The sequence below is a fragment of the Apodemus sylvaticus genome, chromosome 5 (assembly GCF_947179515.1).
Source record: "Apodemus sylvaticus chromosome 5, mApoSyl1.1, whole genome shotgun sequence".
In the NCBI taxonomy this organism is placed as follows: Eukaryota; Metazoa; Chordata; class Mammalia; order Rodentia; family Muridae; genus Apodemus; species Apodemus sylvaticus.
The window spans coordinates 56,493,047-56,508,257 of NC_067476.1; the positions used below are offsets into that span (position 1 = coordinate 56,493,047).

Consider the following 15,211-nt stretch of genomic DNA (forward strand, 5'->3'; position numbering starts at 1 on the left):
TTGTTGGATCTTTGTGTGGTTTTGGTATCAGCATAATTGTGGCTTCATAGAAGAAATTGGGTAGTGTTCCTTCTGTTTCTATTTTGTGGAATAGTTTGAAGAGTATTGGTGTTAGGTCTTCTTTGAAGGTCTGATAGAATTCTGCACTGAAACCATCTGGTCCTGTGCTTTTTTTGGTTGGAAGACTTTCTATGACCCCTTCTATTTCTTTAGGGGTTATGGGAATGTTTAGATGATCTATTTGGTCCTGATTTAATTTTGGTATTTGGTGTCTGTCAAGGAAATTGTCCATTTCCTCCAGATTCTCCAGTTGTGTTGAGTATAGGCTTTTGTAGTAGGATCTGATGATTTTTTGGATCTCCTCAGTTTCTGTTGTTATGTCCCCCTTTTCATTTCTAATTTTGTTAATTTGGATACTTTCTCTGTGCCCTTTGATCAGTCTGGCTAAGGGTTTATCTATCTTGTTGATTTTCTCAAAGAACCAGCTCCTAGATTCGTTGATTCTTTGTATGGTTCTCTTTGTTTCCACTTGATTGATTTCAGCCCTGAGTTTGATGATTTCCTGTCTTCTACTCCTCCTGGGGGAATTGGCTTCTTTTTGTTCCAGGGCTTTCAGGTGTGTCATTAAGCTGCTAGTATATGCTCTCTCCATTTTCTTTTTGGAGGCACTCAGGGCTATGAGTTTTCCTCTTAGCACTGCTTTCATTGTGTCTCAAAGATTTGGGTATGTTGTGCCTTCATTTTCATTAAATTCTAAAAAGTCTCTGATTTCTTTCTTTATTTCTTCTTTGGACAAGGTGTCATTGAGTAGAGTATTTTTCAGCCTCCATGTGTATGTGGACTTTCTGTTGTTTTTGTTGCTATTGAAAACCACTCTTACACCATAGTGATCCCATAGTGAGGCATGGGATTAGTTCGATCTTCTTGTATTTGTTGAGGTCTGTCTTGTGACCAATTATATGGTTGATTTTGGAGAAGGTACCATGAGGTGCTGAGAAAAAGGTATATTCTTTTGCTTTAGGGTGAAATGTTCTATAAATATCAGTCAAATCCAATTGGTCCAAAGCTTCAATTAGTTTGGGTATGTTGTGCCTTCATTTTCATTAAATTCTAAAAAGTCTCTGATTTCTTTCTTTCTTTCTTCTTTGGACAATTGTGTCCCTGTTTAGTTTCTGTTTTCCTAATCGGTCCATTGAGGAGAGTGGGGTGTTGAAGTCCCCCACAATTATTGTGTTAGGTGAAATGTGTGCTTTGAGCTTTAGTAGAGTTTCTTTTACGAATGAGGGTGCCCTTGCATTTGAAATGTAAATAAAAATATATCGAATAAAAAAAAAAGAAAAAGGGAAAACATTAAAAAAAAGAACACATTCACACTCAATTCCTCACTAAAAAAAAAAAAAATGTAGGACTTGGGCTGCAGGTAAACTTGGTGGGTACAGTGTTTGGCTAGTGAGCAGGGAGCAAGCACCACATGAGTAATGGTGCACATCTGCAATTTCAGTGCTCAGAACGTAGAGCCAAGAGGACCAATATCTCAAGGTCATTCTTAAATAACTGATCTGTGTATCCTAGCCTGGCACGCAAAAGTTTCAAAAACAAGAAAACATAAAACAAAACAAACAAAAAAAATCTTGATGACACAAGGTAATAAGTCATTGGTTACACAGAGAGAAGCAAGAATATATATTACATACCAAATATATCCATCACCTTATGTCTAAACCCTACATTTTCATTGCGGGTTTTAAGTAAATCTCTCTCCTTCATGATTGCTTAAGCCCTTTCTTCACCTGAGATTCTATATTGACTGTTCTTTTCCTGACTGAATTTTTTTGGTCTTATTGGGTTGGGTTTTGGTTTGGGCTTTGGGGGGGCCGGGTTCCCTATATTTTTGAGGAAATGGGAAATGGCAGGTGTGGAGGAAAGTGCTGGAAGCTGCTTTTGCCTACAGTTTCTTTATTGTGGGGAAAGTGTCTATTCAGAGACATGCCAGCAAAAACGTGTATTCAGATGTGTCCAGCATCTTTGCACTAGCACGATGTGCAAACAAGCTTTGGCATGGACACAGACACCATAGGAAAGGGAGGGCATCTCAAGTTTAGTCTTGATCCATTTAATAACTCTAACTTCATGACTGTTCCAACCTCTCTGCCTCTGTACCCCTTCTTTCTCTCCCTTCCTCCATCCCTTCTTCCCTCCCTCTTTCCCTTCCACATCCATTGCTATTCTTTAACGTCGACAATGTAAAATAACAAAGTTCAACTGGTAACTCCTAAGACTCCTCTGCCTTCAGAATTTACTAGTGCTTTGAATATAATCTATATTTGCCCCTGTTCTAATTAGTGCCCATTCATTAAGAGTCTGTGCTATGGAATTGTAGAATAGTATGGAGACATAACTTGGACTGGGTCCGGTGATACATGCCTGTAACTCCTAGGATTTGGGAGGCAGAGGAAGGAAGAATGTTATGAGCTTCAGGCTAGTCTGAGGTCAAAGGCAACACACACACACACACACACACACACACACACACACACACACACATGCTGGGAAATACATAAAATGTATGGGACTGGTTTCTGTTCTATAGAAAGGTACTGGTTGCTTCACAATTAGAGTCATGTGGGTCTCATCTTACCAATTATTTGGTGGTTGCTGTTCCAAATAGGGACACAGAGAACAGATCTTATATGAAAACCAGATATCTGGTCAGCCTAGGATAGAAAAAAGAAGTTAATTATGATCAAATATTAGCCATTCATTGAAAAATTATTTCTATATACTGCAATCTAACATTATTTTTGGAGACAGGATCTGATACTGCTACCCAGTTTAGCCATGGGATCACTATCTTCTCACCTTAGTCATCTATAGCAGATGCCCCAGCTTCCATTACGATCTAATCTTTGAAGAAAAACACACACTTGCTCTCCTTCTCATGTCACAATGAATAATATGAAAAAATTCAAACCCAGCACAAATAAGACAAAACAGCCAACCAACCTGACTACCCCAAATACCTGTAGCCCCAGAGAAGTGGATCACAATTACTGCACCAAATATTCTGCAGTGGGTTCAGGCTAATTAAAGCATTTTGATTAAGGCAATGGTCAGTGTTTATCTTTGGCTGGGCATACCCATTGGTAAGAATGCTTGAATTTACAAGGAAATGTGTCACATGTACATTAACTTAGATGCTACTTATTTATTACTTATTACTTTTACTCATTAGACACTACTAATTTATTTATTACTTTAAATTATGTGCACAACTCTGTATGGGTGTGTGGGACTGTGAATGTGAATGTGGGTGTTCTTGAAGGCCAGAGAATCACATCCCCAGGCTGGAGTGATAGACAGCTGTGAGGCACCTGACATTGGTGTTGGGAACTGAACTTGGGTTGTCTGAAATAACAGTGCTCTTAGCGTTTGAGCCCAAAAGCTCTCCAGCACAATAGTACATGTTTTGAATTTTGCTAAGTTGCCATGAATGTTGTAATATCCCATAACAAACACTTAAAACCAGAAATTGAGGAAGAAAGCATAAACAAGAGGATCAGAAGCTCTCTGAGCTCTAACCGAAGTCAGTCATCTACCACATGACACATCAGAGAACAAGTCTCATACTTGAGAGGCCAGAGGAGCTATTGAGGCAGGCAGAGCCTGGCGAGTTAATATTCATTAAGAGTTGAGAGCTACTGACTTTTAAATGAAGAGTTAAGAATGTTAGGGATAGGGTCTGTTGGGTTTTTACAAAGTGCACTGTGATCAAGAGACAGGAAGTCATAGATACTTCATGGTTCTTTCCTTTCCCCCAAAGAGTGCCCTGACTTAAGCCAACAAAAACTAAGATGATTCCTTTAAACTTAATATAAGGTGAGTCACTAAATGTATATACTCTTGTGTGGCTGACTTATTTTCCATAACATTATATTTTTGTGCGCTATTCATTTTGGCTGTGTTTCACAGTGGCATCGTGCTCCCCTGTCTGAATGTCACATTGCTAATACCTTCCACTCTTGTGGAGCACTGACATGTTTCCAGGGTAATCACAAATAATGTCCTTAGGAATATTCCTGTGCACACTTCATACTCATGAGAATGAATTCCTCTTGTGTCTGTAACTCTGAGAGAATCACTGGATTCCAAGCAAGTCGGTTTCAGAGGATGTGTCCAGAAGGCTTCCCAAAGTGGGTTTTTTTTTTTTAAACCAGTTTACACGTGCATGAACATCCAGTGCGTTACACCATCACCGCTCTGTACTGACTGGGTTTCGCTTGCTTTGTTTTGTTCTCATTTTAACAACTCTGGGAACTGTGTGCTAGTATCTGATGGGGAAAATACTGTGACCATCTCCGATGACCAGGAGAATCATTTACCTCCGCTTACGTCTGTTTTTCTGGCATAATTATCAATGCCTTCCACTTTCAAAAGCATTTCCATTTAGACTACAATTCACACAGTTTCCTTACTGATGGGCAGCAAAGTTGTGCAGCTTTCTTATGTCATCTACATCCATCTTCTCATTCATAAAATACCTCTTCAGGGGTGTGTCCTACTAGGTTGTCTAACTTTTAAAAATCAAACTGAAAAAGGCGTGTTCTACAGGATGAATAATGGCTACTCCGCCAGATGTATAGATTATAAAAGTCTTCCTCATCTGTATCCTGTTCCCCCACTCTCTCTCGCTGCTGACTTAGAGGTCTATCAGACAACACTGCCCAATATAGCAGATTTTAATTTATGCTTTCAGTGTCTTATTAGAGAAATTTATCCCACTTCTTGCTCATGGAGATAGTCTCCTGTTTTCTTCACAGACTCTTTGTTGCTTCAACTTTCACAGCTAAACTTATAGTCTAACTTTTGTGCAGCATATGATTCAGGAGTTGTAACTTTAAGACAGGACATCGTTTTTTTAAAAAAATCTCTCCCTCCCAGTCTGCTGTACCATCATTTCCATTAACCAAATGTCAGTGTTTGTTCGGATCTGCTTCTGGATTCTCCAATCTTATTCTATTGATCTAGATAACTCTTTTAACCTTTCACCTTTCTGCCTTAAATAAGGTAGCATATCTTATTGGGCAGTGTAAACTCTTAGCTTTGTATTTCTTCAATATCTAACACTTCCAGACAAGTTTCAGAATTAATTAATTACACATGTGCTGAGCACACTGCTCACATTTTTGGGGGGAGGGAGGTGTTGTACTAAATTATCAGCCAACTTGGAGAAAATTTGTCTCAATACAGTTGAGACCTTTTTTAAAAATGAAGTTATTTTTACTTGTGTTTATGTTTCTATTTCTGTGTGTCTATGTCTGTCTGACTGTGTGCATATGTGTATGTGACCCCCCAGAGCTGGATTTACAGGCTGTTATGAGCCACCTGATGTAAGAGCTAAGAACCAAACCCTAGTTTTCTACAAGAGTAGCAAGTGCTCTTTTCCACGGAACTATGTCTCCAGCTCTCCAGAGCTGAGCCTTTTCATCCACAAACATTCTTCATTCTTCAGTTCACTTTGAGCTTTTCAATTTTCTTTCAGCAAAATTTCTTTTTCTTTTCTTCTTTTCTCTTCTCTTCTTCTTCTTCCTCTTAATCTTCTTCTTCTTCTTCTTCTTCTTCTTCTTCTTCTTCTTCTTCTTCTTCTTCTTCTTCTTCTTCTTCTTCTTCTTCTTCTCCCGCTCCTCCTCCCCCTCCTCCTTCTCCTCCTCCCCCCTCCTCCTTCCCCTCCTCCTTCTCCTCCTCTCCCCTCCTCCTCCCCCTCCTCCTTCTCCTCCTCTCCCCTCCTCCTCCCCCTCCTCCTTCCCCTCCTCCTCCCCCTCCTTCTTCTCTTCCTCCCCCTCCTCCTCCCCCTCCTCCTCCCCCTCCTCCTCCCCCTCCTCCTCCCCCTCCTCCTCCTTCTCCTTCTCCTCTCCCTCCTCCTTCTCCCCTTCCTCCCCCTACTCCTCCTCCCCTCCTCCTTCTCCCCTTTCTCCCCCCTCTTCCTCCCCCCTTCCTCCTCCTCCCCCTCCTCCTTCTCCTCCTCCTCCCCCTCCTCCTTCTCCTCCTCCTCCCCCTCCTCCCCTTCCTTCCCCTCCTCCTCACCCTCCACCCCCTCCTCCCTTCCCCTTCCTCCTCTCCCCTCCTCCCTCCCCCTTCCTTCTCCCCTCTTTCCCCCTCCTTCCCGCTCCTCCCTCCTCCTCCTCCTCCTCCTCCTCCTCCCCCTCCTCCTCCTCCTCCTTCTTTGGCTTTGAGACAGGGTTTCTCTGTATAGCCCTGGCTGTCCTGGATCTCACTCTGTAGACCAGGCTGGCCTCAAAATCAGAAAGCAGCCTGCCTCTGCCTCCCAAGTGCGCCACCACTGCCAGGCACAACAAAGTTTTACATGTACAAGTCTTACATATAATTTGTTACATTCATACCCTGTAGTGGTGAGTTTGGGCTTTATGCTCCAGGACGGTTGCCTGCTTCCAGGCATCCACCCAGGAACCCTTTGGATCCGTGAACGAAAGCCTGGGTGTTAAGTGTATATTATATTTTATCATTTACATAATTGTGAGGATTGTCTTAGTCGGGGTTTCTATTCCTGCACAAACATTCTGACCAAGAAGCAAGTTGGGGAGGAAAGGGTTTATTCAGTTTACACTTCCACATAGCTGTTCATCACTAAAGGAAGTCAGGACTGGAACTCAAGCAGATCAGGAAGCAGGAGCTGATGCAGAGGCCATGGAGGGATGTTTCTTACTGGCTTGCTTCCCCTCGCTTGCTCAGCTTGCTTTCTTACAGACCCAGGACTACCAGCCCAGGGGTGGCATCACCCATAGTGGGCCCTCCCCCCTTGATCACCAACCGAGAAAACGCCCACAACTGGATCTCATGGAGGCACTTCCCCAACTGAAGCTCCTTTCTCAGTGATAACTCCAGCCTGTGTCAAGTTGACATACAAAACGAACCAGTAGGATTGTGATCAATTTATATCTGAGAGAAAAGGACCTGGACAAAAAGGGGGAAATGTGGTTTGCCCTGGTGCTGTTTGTATTTTGATGTTAATTCTGCTTCCTCAAGAGGGGCCACCCCCAATTAGAGTAGAGCCTGTGCTCAGGTGATCTCACTGAACCTGCCTCCCGTTCTAACTGTCAGATAAAGGCTAGAGCTGATGTTTGGGCAGTGGAAAGGAAAGGAGGGACTGGAGGTCTCAGAGAGCAGGAGGAGAGGGAGAGGTGGAGGAAGACACTGAGGAAGAAGAGGTGGACAGAACCACATGGTGTGGAGAAACCACAAGTAGCAAGGAGTCTCATAGATGGGTAATAAATTAGGATAGTGATAGATCTGCCCAACCTAGGCTTATAGCTTATAAGTATAATCACTGGCTGTGTGTTTTTATTCAGGCTTATTGGGGTAAGAAATTACCAAAATTCCCTTGTGCTTCAAAAGTTCATGTTATTATAAATGGTGTTGTTATTTTATTTTCTAATGCTTTATGGTTTTCTTTGGAATCTATGGGAAATTATTTCTAGGATCTTCAGGGAAATAAAAACGTATGAATATTCAAATTCCTTATATAAAACAGCATATCTACATACAATGTATACACATTTTCTTGTATACACAGTCTCATCTCTGAGTTGCTTAGCATACCTACTACAACAAAATGCTATGGGAATGGCTGCTGTAGGGAGTAATAATGGCGTGGAAAAACATCTGTTTATGTTCAGTATGGATACATTTGGATTTTGTTATTGTTTTTGAGGCAGGATCTTACTACATCGTCTAGACTGGTTTCCATTTGAGCTCCTTCTGCCCCAGCCTTCTGAGTGCTGTGAGAAAAGGCACATTCCATCACCTTACTCAAGATGCAATAATTGGAGGTATATTTTCAACCTGTAATTGTTTGAGACACAGACACAGAACTTAAAACTACAGAGAACCAAATGTTATTAATAACAGAAATTATGTATCATATGATTATGTATATATATATACATATACATAATCATATGATGTTATGCCACCTGATTTTCCTCTTTTATTTAATATAGAACATAGGATTATGTATATGTATGTATATATACATAATCATATGATGTTATGCCACCTGATTTTCCTCTTTTATTTAATATAGAACATAGGATAGATTTTTAAGAATCCCATCCTAAATATGAGTTGAACAAGGATGATATCAAAAGACATACTAATATGGAAGAGAGTTAAACTCCGGGGGCCTCAACCCTAGACAACAAACTGTAAACCACTAAGGAACGTTAAAAGTGGAGACAGAAGAGCACCGACTGTGATCCTTTACGAGATGGTCAGCCCTGGAAACTTACATACAAGTCATATCATATGGACTGAGCAGGGTGTATTTAGTGTTTAGGTAGACATGCACACCACTACCACCACCACCACCACCACCACCACCACCACCAACAACAACAACAACACTACCACCAAAAATTAAATAAAAAAGAAGCCATGACTTTGAAGGGTGAGACCCGATTCTGGCTGTTAGATCAATGCTAGTATTCCTCAGGAACTTACAAAACCCAAGGGCAGAAGGGACAAGTGATTATCTGTGGGGCTTTACAGCATAGCAAAGTGCATGCTGGCCTCCAGGCTCCGAGCATCACGAGCACCTGTTACAGATTTCAGGGTCTATACTGGCATCCTGGCTCTTCTCCTCCTGCCCTTACACTAAATGTCTCCAGCTCACGGGCCTCCGTATCCCAAGATTCTCATTATCTTTATAACCCTGCTATATCTGCCATGCTTGGTCCCCCTCTTGGTCCTCTGCTCCCCTCCCTTCCTTTCTGTCTGTCTCTCTGTCTCTGTCTCTGTCATCTCTCCCCCTCCTGGCTCAGTTCCGTCTGCTGCCCTTGTTCACTCTGTTCCTTTCTCTCCCTGCTCTGTTATGAATTCTTCCTCTGGCTGTACTCTCCCTCCAGCCTATAACAAAACCTTCTACTTAACCACACATTGGAGTATCATATTGTCAGTTTGCATCTGGTGCTCAAGCCCTTAGTTCATAGGTATACGCAGGAGGTGTTGGAGGGGTGAAGAGGAAACAGTATAATTATATTATAATCTTTAAATTTTCTTAAATTATTTAAAGCTTAAAAAATGTATTCCATATCCAAAACAAGACAGACTAAAACAAAACTGAGCATAAAAACTCATTCATCCACTGCACTCTTCTTACAGATATTTATTAATATCTCCTATGTGGGTTGCAGAGTATTAGGAATATAAAAGTGAACTCATCATTGTCCTTGAAGAACTCAGACTGCTAGAGACAGAAATGAAGATAAGATTCGTATCCAAGTAGACAATGTTCAGACAACAGTATTTGAGAAAGCTCGGGGGGGGGGGGGGGAGGCTATAGAGAAATTAAGAATAGCTTTAGACCCTTTAAAAACAAATCTTCCATGATGGCTATGAAGATAACATTTATTGGTTTCTCACTGTGTGTCGGTCCTCCCTGCAGCACCTTCCCTTGAGTTATTTTATATACTTTTCAAATAACCCAACAGAGGTAGGTACTGTTACCAACTGCCCTTATCAGATAAGGCTTGGAAAGATTAACCGCCCGGAATGGAAAAGCCTGGTTCAAAGGAAGCCAGACAATGACAAACACATCCATCAAAGTTATCTCTTGAAAGAACAGAATGGCTTTCTCCCTTTCCCTAAGGATAACATCAGAATTAAGACAATGCCAGCAAGCAGGAAGAGGAGGCAGTCAGGTCGACGAAGCTTCGTGGGTATAACCTATGGGCTAGGAGCTCCAGTTTCCCTAGAAAGGCTGGGTGCCCTTTGTTTTGCCAAAGAAGGGTTACCCAGCACTGGACAGACCATGGTAGTCTGAGCTAGAACAGAACAGTAGGTGTGCTTGTCTTCTCCAGTTCTGAGGCAACTGAAGCTCTTATCTAATCTCTTCCGTAAATCCCATGTAGCTGAGGGAAGATTTACATCATAGAAGGCAATGGAAAAGGAACATTCAGTGAGACTGGACAGGTCTGGAGTCTGGGGGTGAGAAAAACAAACCTTAGTCTGCTTGCCAGATACAGAAATGTATTTACCCATCATTTTTAAAGTAGTATATATAATATATATTTTTTCTGGGTATATGAACTTTCCCATCCGTAAGAATGAAAATACAAATATCTGGCTTGAGTACAGGTGGTAGTGGGGAACCTGGGGGATCTGACAGAAACAATAGGGAGTTCAAATTGACCCTGGAATCAAAATGGCCAAAGAACACAGGAGTTTTTGTACGAATAAAATCCCCAAGGTAGAGCTTGTCCAAAAGCATAAGTAATGACTTGAAGAAGTGAACCATGAAGGACACACAACTAGGGCTCAGGGGACAGAACAGGACTCCAGAGCCTGTGATCTTAACCCTAGACTTCACTCCATTTCTAAACTATGACTGCATCGCTACATTCTTCCCAGAAATGGATTTATTAGTGTGTATCTAGAGCACCAAAAGTATAAGTAATTTTGGCTTATTAATGCCATGAATAATGGACACCACATACCTTATGGTAATTATCAAAACTATGGACAACAATTCCCATAGAAGAGTATGAACCATATCATTATTTATTACAATAGTGTATCAAAAATGGCATGAATATTCAGAAGTCAGTTAAGTAGATCATAGCACACCGATACAATGGAACATCACACATCTGGTTAAAGTCATGCTATAGAAAAGTGGATCTTGACATGGGAAAAATTTCCTGTATTAAGTGATGATTGTGCGGGTTATTTGTGGATACACAAATGCTCATATACACTGACAGATCCTTCAGGAGCTATAATCAAGATGGTTCCCTCTGAATCGCTTACCTCTGGGGGGTTTAAAAATGACTGATTCTAGTTCCTAAATTTTAAATAAGGAACATAAATTACTTGCACACAAGGAAAACTAGTTATGTTCAAAATAGAACAAACACAGGCATGATGGTGTTAAATAGCATAGAACGATAAAATAGGAAACAGGCTGGAAGGAGGTTGCTCAATTTATCAGCAAGCAGGTTAATCAAAGGCAGAGATGGGGAAGAGCTGAGGAAGGTCACGTGGAGAAAGCTGTACTGCACAGAGCTCAAGTCTTCAATCTGCTGAACACCTGAGAGCAGTGAGACGACAGAGAAGGTTGTGTCTTTGCATTTCTCTCACTGTGTCTGAGGGAAGAGGGTCTCCCTGGTTATCAGACCTGTGAACCCATGTGAAGGAGTGATCATTACTCTTGATGAGGCCTACAAGCGAGAGAGGACAGCCAAGGCCAGTACCAGGGAGTAAGGTTTCTGATTAAAGATCATTAAGGCATTTATTTCTCTGCTCTGCTGTGTGTAGCAGGATGTTGTTTCTGGAAAGTTGAGTAAGGCCTGAGAGCTCATGTCATCCTCTGTGGAAGCCAAAAGAGGAGAAAGAAAGTGACACCCATTATAGATGGACAGGATTGCCAAACAATGAATCCCAACTCAGGACAAAGGAGGATGATTCGGTATCAGGGAAAGAGTAACTCCTAACCATTACTGTCATAGCTTAAATCTGAAATGTTCCCCAAAGGCTCACATGCTGGAGGTGTAGCCTTTTTATTGGCAGGTGGTGGGGACTTTTGAAGGTGCCATTGATGGGAGGAAGGTAGGCCTTTGGAAGGCAGCCCTTCTCCCTCCCTAGGATGCCTACTGTGAACCAGCCTTCTCTACCACATGCTATTACCACAACAGGCCCAAACAATGGAACCGAGCAATCATGGATTGAAAGTGTAAATCATAATAAAAACATATCTCCTGTTAAGTTGATTGTCTTGTGTATTTTATCATAGTAATGGAAAGCCACTGATAACTGATAAAAAAAATTAATCGATAACAAATCTCCAGGTTATATCAGCAAATAAAACTCCATAAACAAATGTTGGCTGAATGACCCCCAAAAAAGTCACCCCAGACTCCCAATGTCTCAGGTTTTTTTTAATTTTTTTTATTTTTTATTTTTTTTTAAAAAACCTCCCTCTTTCTTTTTTTTTTAAATGATTTATTTATATATGTAAGTACACACCAGAAGAGGCAATTGGATCTCATTACGGATGGCTGTGAGCCACCATGTGGTTGCTGGGAATTGAACTCAGGACCTCTGGAAGAGCAGTCAGTGTTCTTACCCGCTGAGCCATCTCTCCAGCCCCCCAATGTCTCAGTTTTATCATCTTTCTCTCTCCTGTATACCGAACTGGAAAATCTGGTTATACCCTGCTATGGTTGCTATCAATTCCAGCTTGCCACGAGGTAGACTCACCTGAAGAACTGTCCTGATTTGATTTGTCTCATTTGTAGGAGGAAACTTCAGAGTGAAGCCCAGGTTAAAACCCAATGTTTCAGAAAGAAGCTTACCTCCCCTTTGGCTGGTTTGGCCTCCCCTCACCCCTTGGCTGACTTACCCCAGCTGCTGTGATCCCATCTCTTACAGCAGAGTCAGCACTACCAAGCTTTCATGGTGGAGTTTGGAGCAGGGACTCCCCAGAAATTTCCCAGGCTTCCAGTGCCAGACAGTGATTACTGAGGTACCCTGCCTTGTGGAGTAACTATGCCCACCTCCCCTCCCCCCCAGGTAGCTACATATATTCTAGGACTGCTCTTGACTACTGAGGCAGCCAGCCTCAAAGACTGAAAGCCAGTTCTTGGCATCTCATGTGCAATATGTAATATGTGATACATAACATGTAACACACAGCACACAACATATAATATGTAATATTCTTTAAAGCTTATTAGTGAATTATATATTATGAATGAATGGATATATGTACATATCTGCATATATATATATATATATATATATATATATCCTTGTTTCTGCTCCTCTAGAACAGTGGTTCTCAGTCTGTGGGTTGTGATCCTTTTGGAGTCACATATCAGATATTTCATTATGATTCATAACAGTAGCAAAATTACAGTTATGAGATAATAATGAAATAATTTTATGGTTGGGGTCATCATAACATGAGGAACTGTACATAGGGTTGCAGCATTAGGAAGGCTGAGGGCCACTGCTTTAGAGAACCTGACTAAAACGTATTTAGATTTTGATGTTCCCGTTGATTCTCTTTCTCCTGTTTATAGTTTGTTTTATTATATATATATATATAATCTCATGGCATATATATATATACACACACACACATATGAATGTGGATTGTTTTTTGGTTTTTGTTTTGTTTTGTTTTTTGGTTTTTGATTTTTCGAGACAGGGTTTCTTTGTGTAGTCCTGGCTGCCCTGGAACTCACTCTGTAAACCAGGCTGGCCTTGAACTCAGAAATCCTCCTGCCTCTGCCTCCCAAGTGATGGAATTATAGGTGTGTGCCACCACCACCTGGCCAATGAATGTGTTTTAATGTATTTAAAACATTTTAAAAATGCAGATGTTGTTAACAGTCAAAGAAATAGCTGTCAAAACATACCTGCCTTATTCTTCCACAGGCTTTCTATCTAATCATACTAGTATAAAATTGACACCATTAAAGTCACTCAATCAAGTCTGTGTGAGATGAAGCAGCCTTCCTAACAGGTTACAACTCAAATAAATATACTCCATCAGAGTGTCCAGCACTAGCCAATTAAAAAGCTATCTACTTAAAGACTTTCCTACACCTGTCTTGATGAGATATTGCCAGCTAAGAGACTCAATTAAAGATGGCTGATGATTTAGCTACTGGATCCTCCAAAACAAAGAACAAGTGTAAAATGAACTGGTAACAATGTTACTTCCCTTTAATCTGTGGTATGTTTTCTTTCCCTCCTCTACATTATCCATAGATTCATGTGCTGGGGAGACATTCTGGTTCTAGTACTAGGTACTAAGTACTGAGGACTAAGGACTAAGTACTGAGGACTAAGAAATAAGGAACAAGGACTAAGGCTAGATGAGGGGGAACCAGTGCTCAGTCAGTCCCTAATTTCCCAGAAATGAGAATAGAGTCTATTGTTTCATCCTGAATATACGATTAATCCTAATATCTTCTAGACCACCTACAAATGATTCTTTAAATTCTTAACTAAACAAAACAAAAACCCAAGCAACCAACCAACCAACCCAAACCAAACAGAGTCCACAAACCCTGTTCTTTGTGCTGTGTGGTAAGGCCTGGGAGTCCTGTCTGAGTCTTTGAAGTGTGGGGCTCACTTCACTTGTCTTCACTATTCACCATTATCCAGTTTATCTCACGGTTTCAGGAACCCTGGTGGCCCCACACCTCCCCACTCCTCATTATTATTAGGAATTCTTGTGTTCACATCCCAATCTTCCCCACTGAACCGCATTTTTGAGAAAAGATCTGAACTAGCTCGTAGGGTGAGTGGTTGGTGGAATTGAGTGGGGGCATGCGCACGTGGGCAGAGCTGCAGAACGTTACTCATTAATGGTTTCAGCTTAGCAGTTTCCTTTTTACCAGAAGTGTAACTGATGGAGTGGAAGGTGTTCTAGAGAATAGAGAATGTGTTGTCCTGCCAGGCGGAGAAGCACTCCTCAGTGATGCTCTGACAGCTGAAATGGGCTCTAATGCTCTCAGGCAGAGGACCTTGTAGTCTGGGGCCCCATTATCCTTAAGTGCAACATTACAAGGGCAAGTACTTTCGAGTCATCTACAACAGGCTTTTAAAAATCAGAACTTCACAGGGAAAAATTGCATGGGATGGAAGGAAGAGAGAGGCTTGGGGTCAGAACAGCATCCTAAGCCTCAATATTAGCTCTGTAACTCAGCCTGTATCTTGGCTGAGGGAGTCTGGGTGATGGTGGGCTTCCTGCCTCTCAGGTGTTTGTAACAAATGCACAGCCTGCCAAGCCAGTTCTTACATAAAGCCCCCCACCCCTAAGCTTCGAGTTATTTTCTGCTCTTCCCATTACTTAAAGAGCCTTTCCTATTAAAATATTGCATCCACCATTCATTCTGACTGTAGTCAGAATACAAACTTTAGATAGGGTAGCCCTGAAAACTCTTCCTGTAACTGTTTGATTGGAAGCAAGTCCTGAAATAAGCGAGAAAATATAATACACTAGATTAAATCATGACTTGTTTTGTTAGTGTATTTGTGTCAGTGTCTTCCTTTTCATTTAGTGTGAAAATAAGGGCAGAAAGCATCATGGATGATGTTCTACGCAGCCAATTATAAGGGTTTGAATTCAGAAGCCCACTGCCAAGTGAAGAGAAAGCTCAAATACTTGTTTTGTGTTGAAGGTGCT

The 15,211-nt window shown here is 41.4% G+C and overlaps 1 protein-coding gene across 1 annotated transcript in view; it reads right to left on the reverse strand.

The window, feature by feature from the left end:
• Pde11a (phosphodiesterase 11A) overlaps positions 1-15,211 on the reverse strand; it is a 373,525-nt gene that overhangs the window by 156,014 nt on the left and 202,300 nt on the right. Inside the window, exon 7 of the mRNA XM_052181167.1 lies at positions 2,639-2,714. Within this exon, the coding sequence (XP_052037127.1) occupies positions 2,639-2,714 (76 nt within the window). The remainder of the gene's footprint in view (positions 1-2,638; positions 2,715-15,211) is intronic.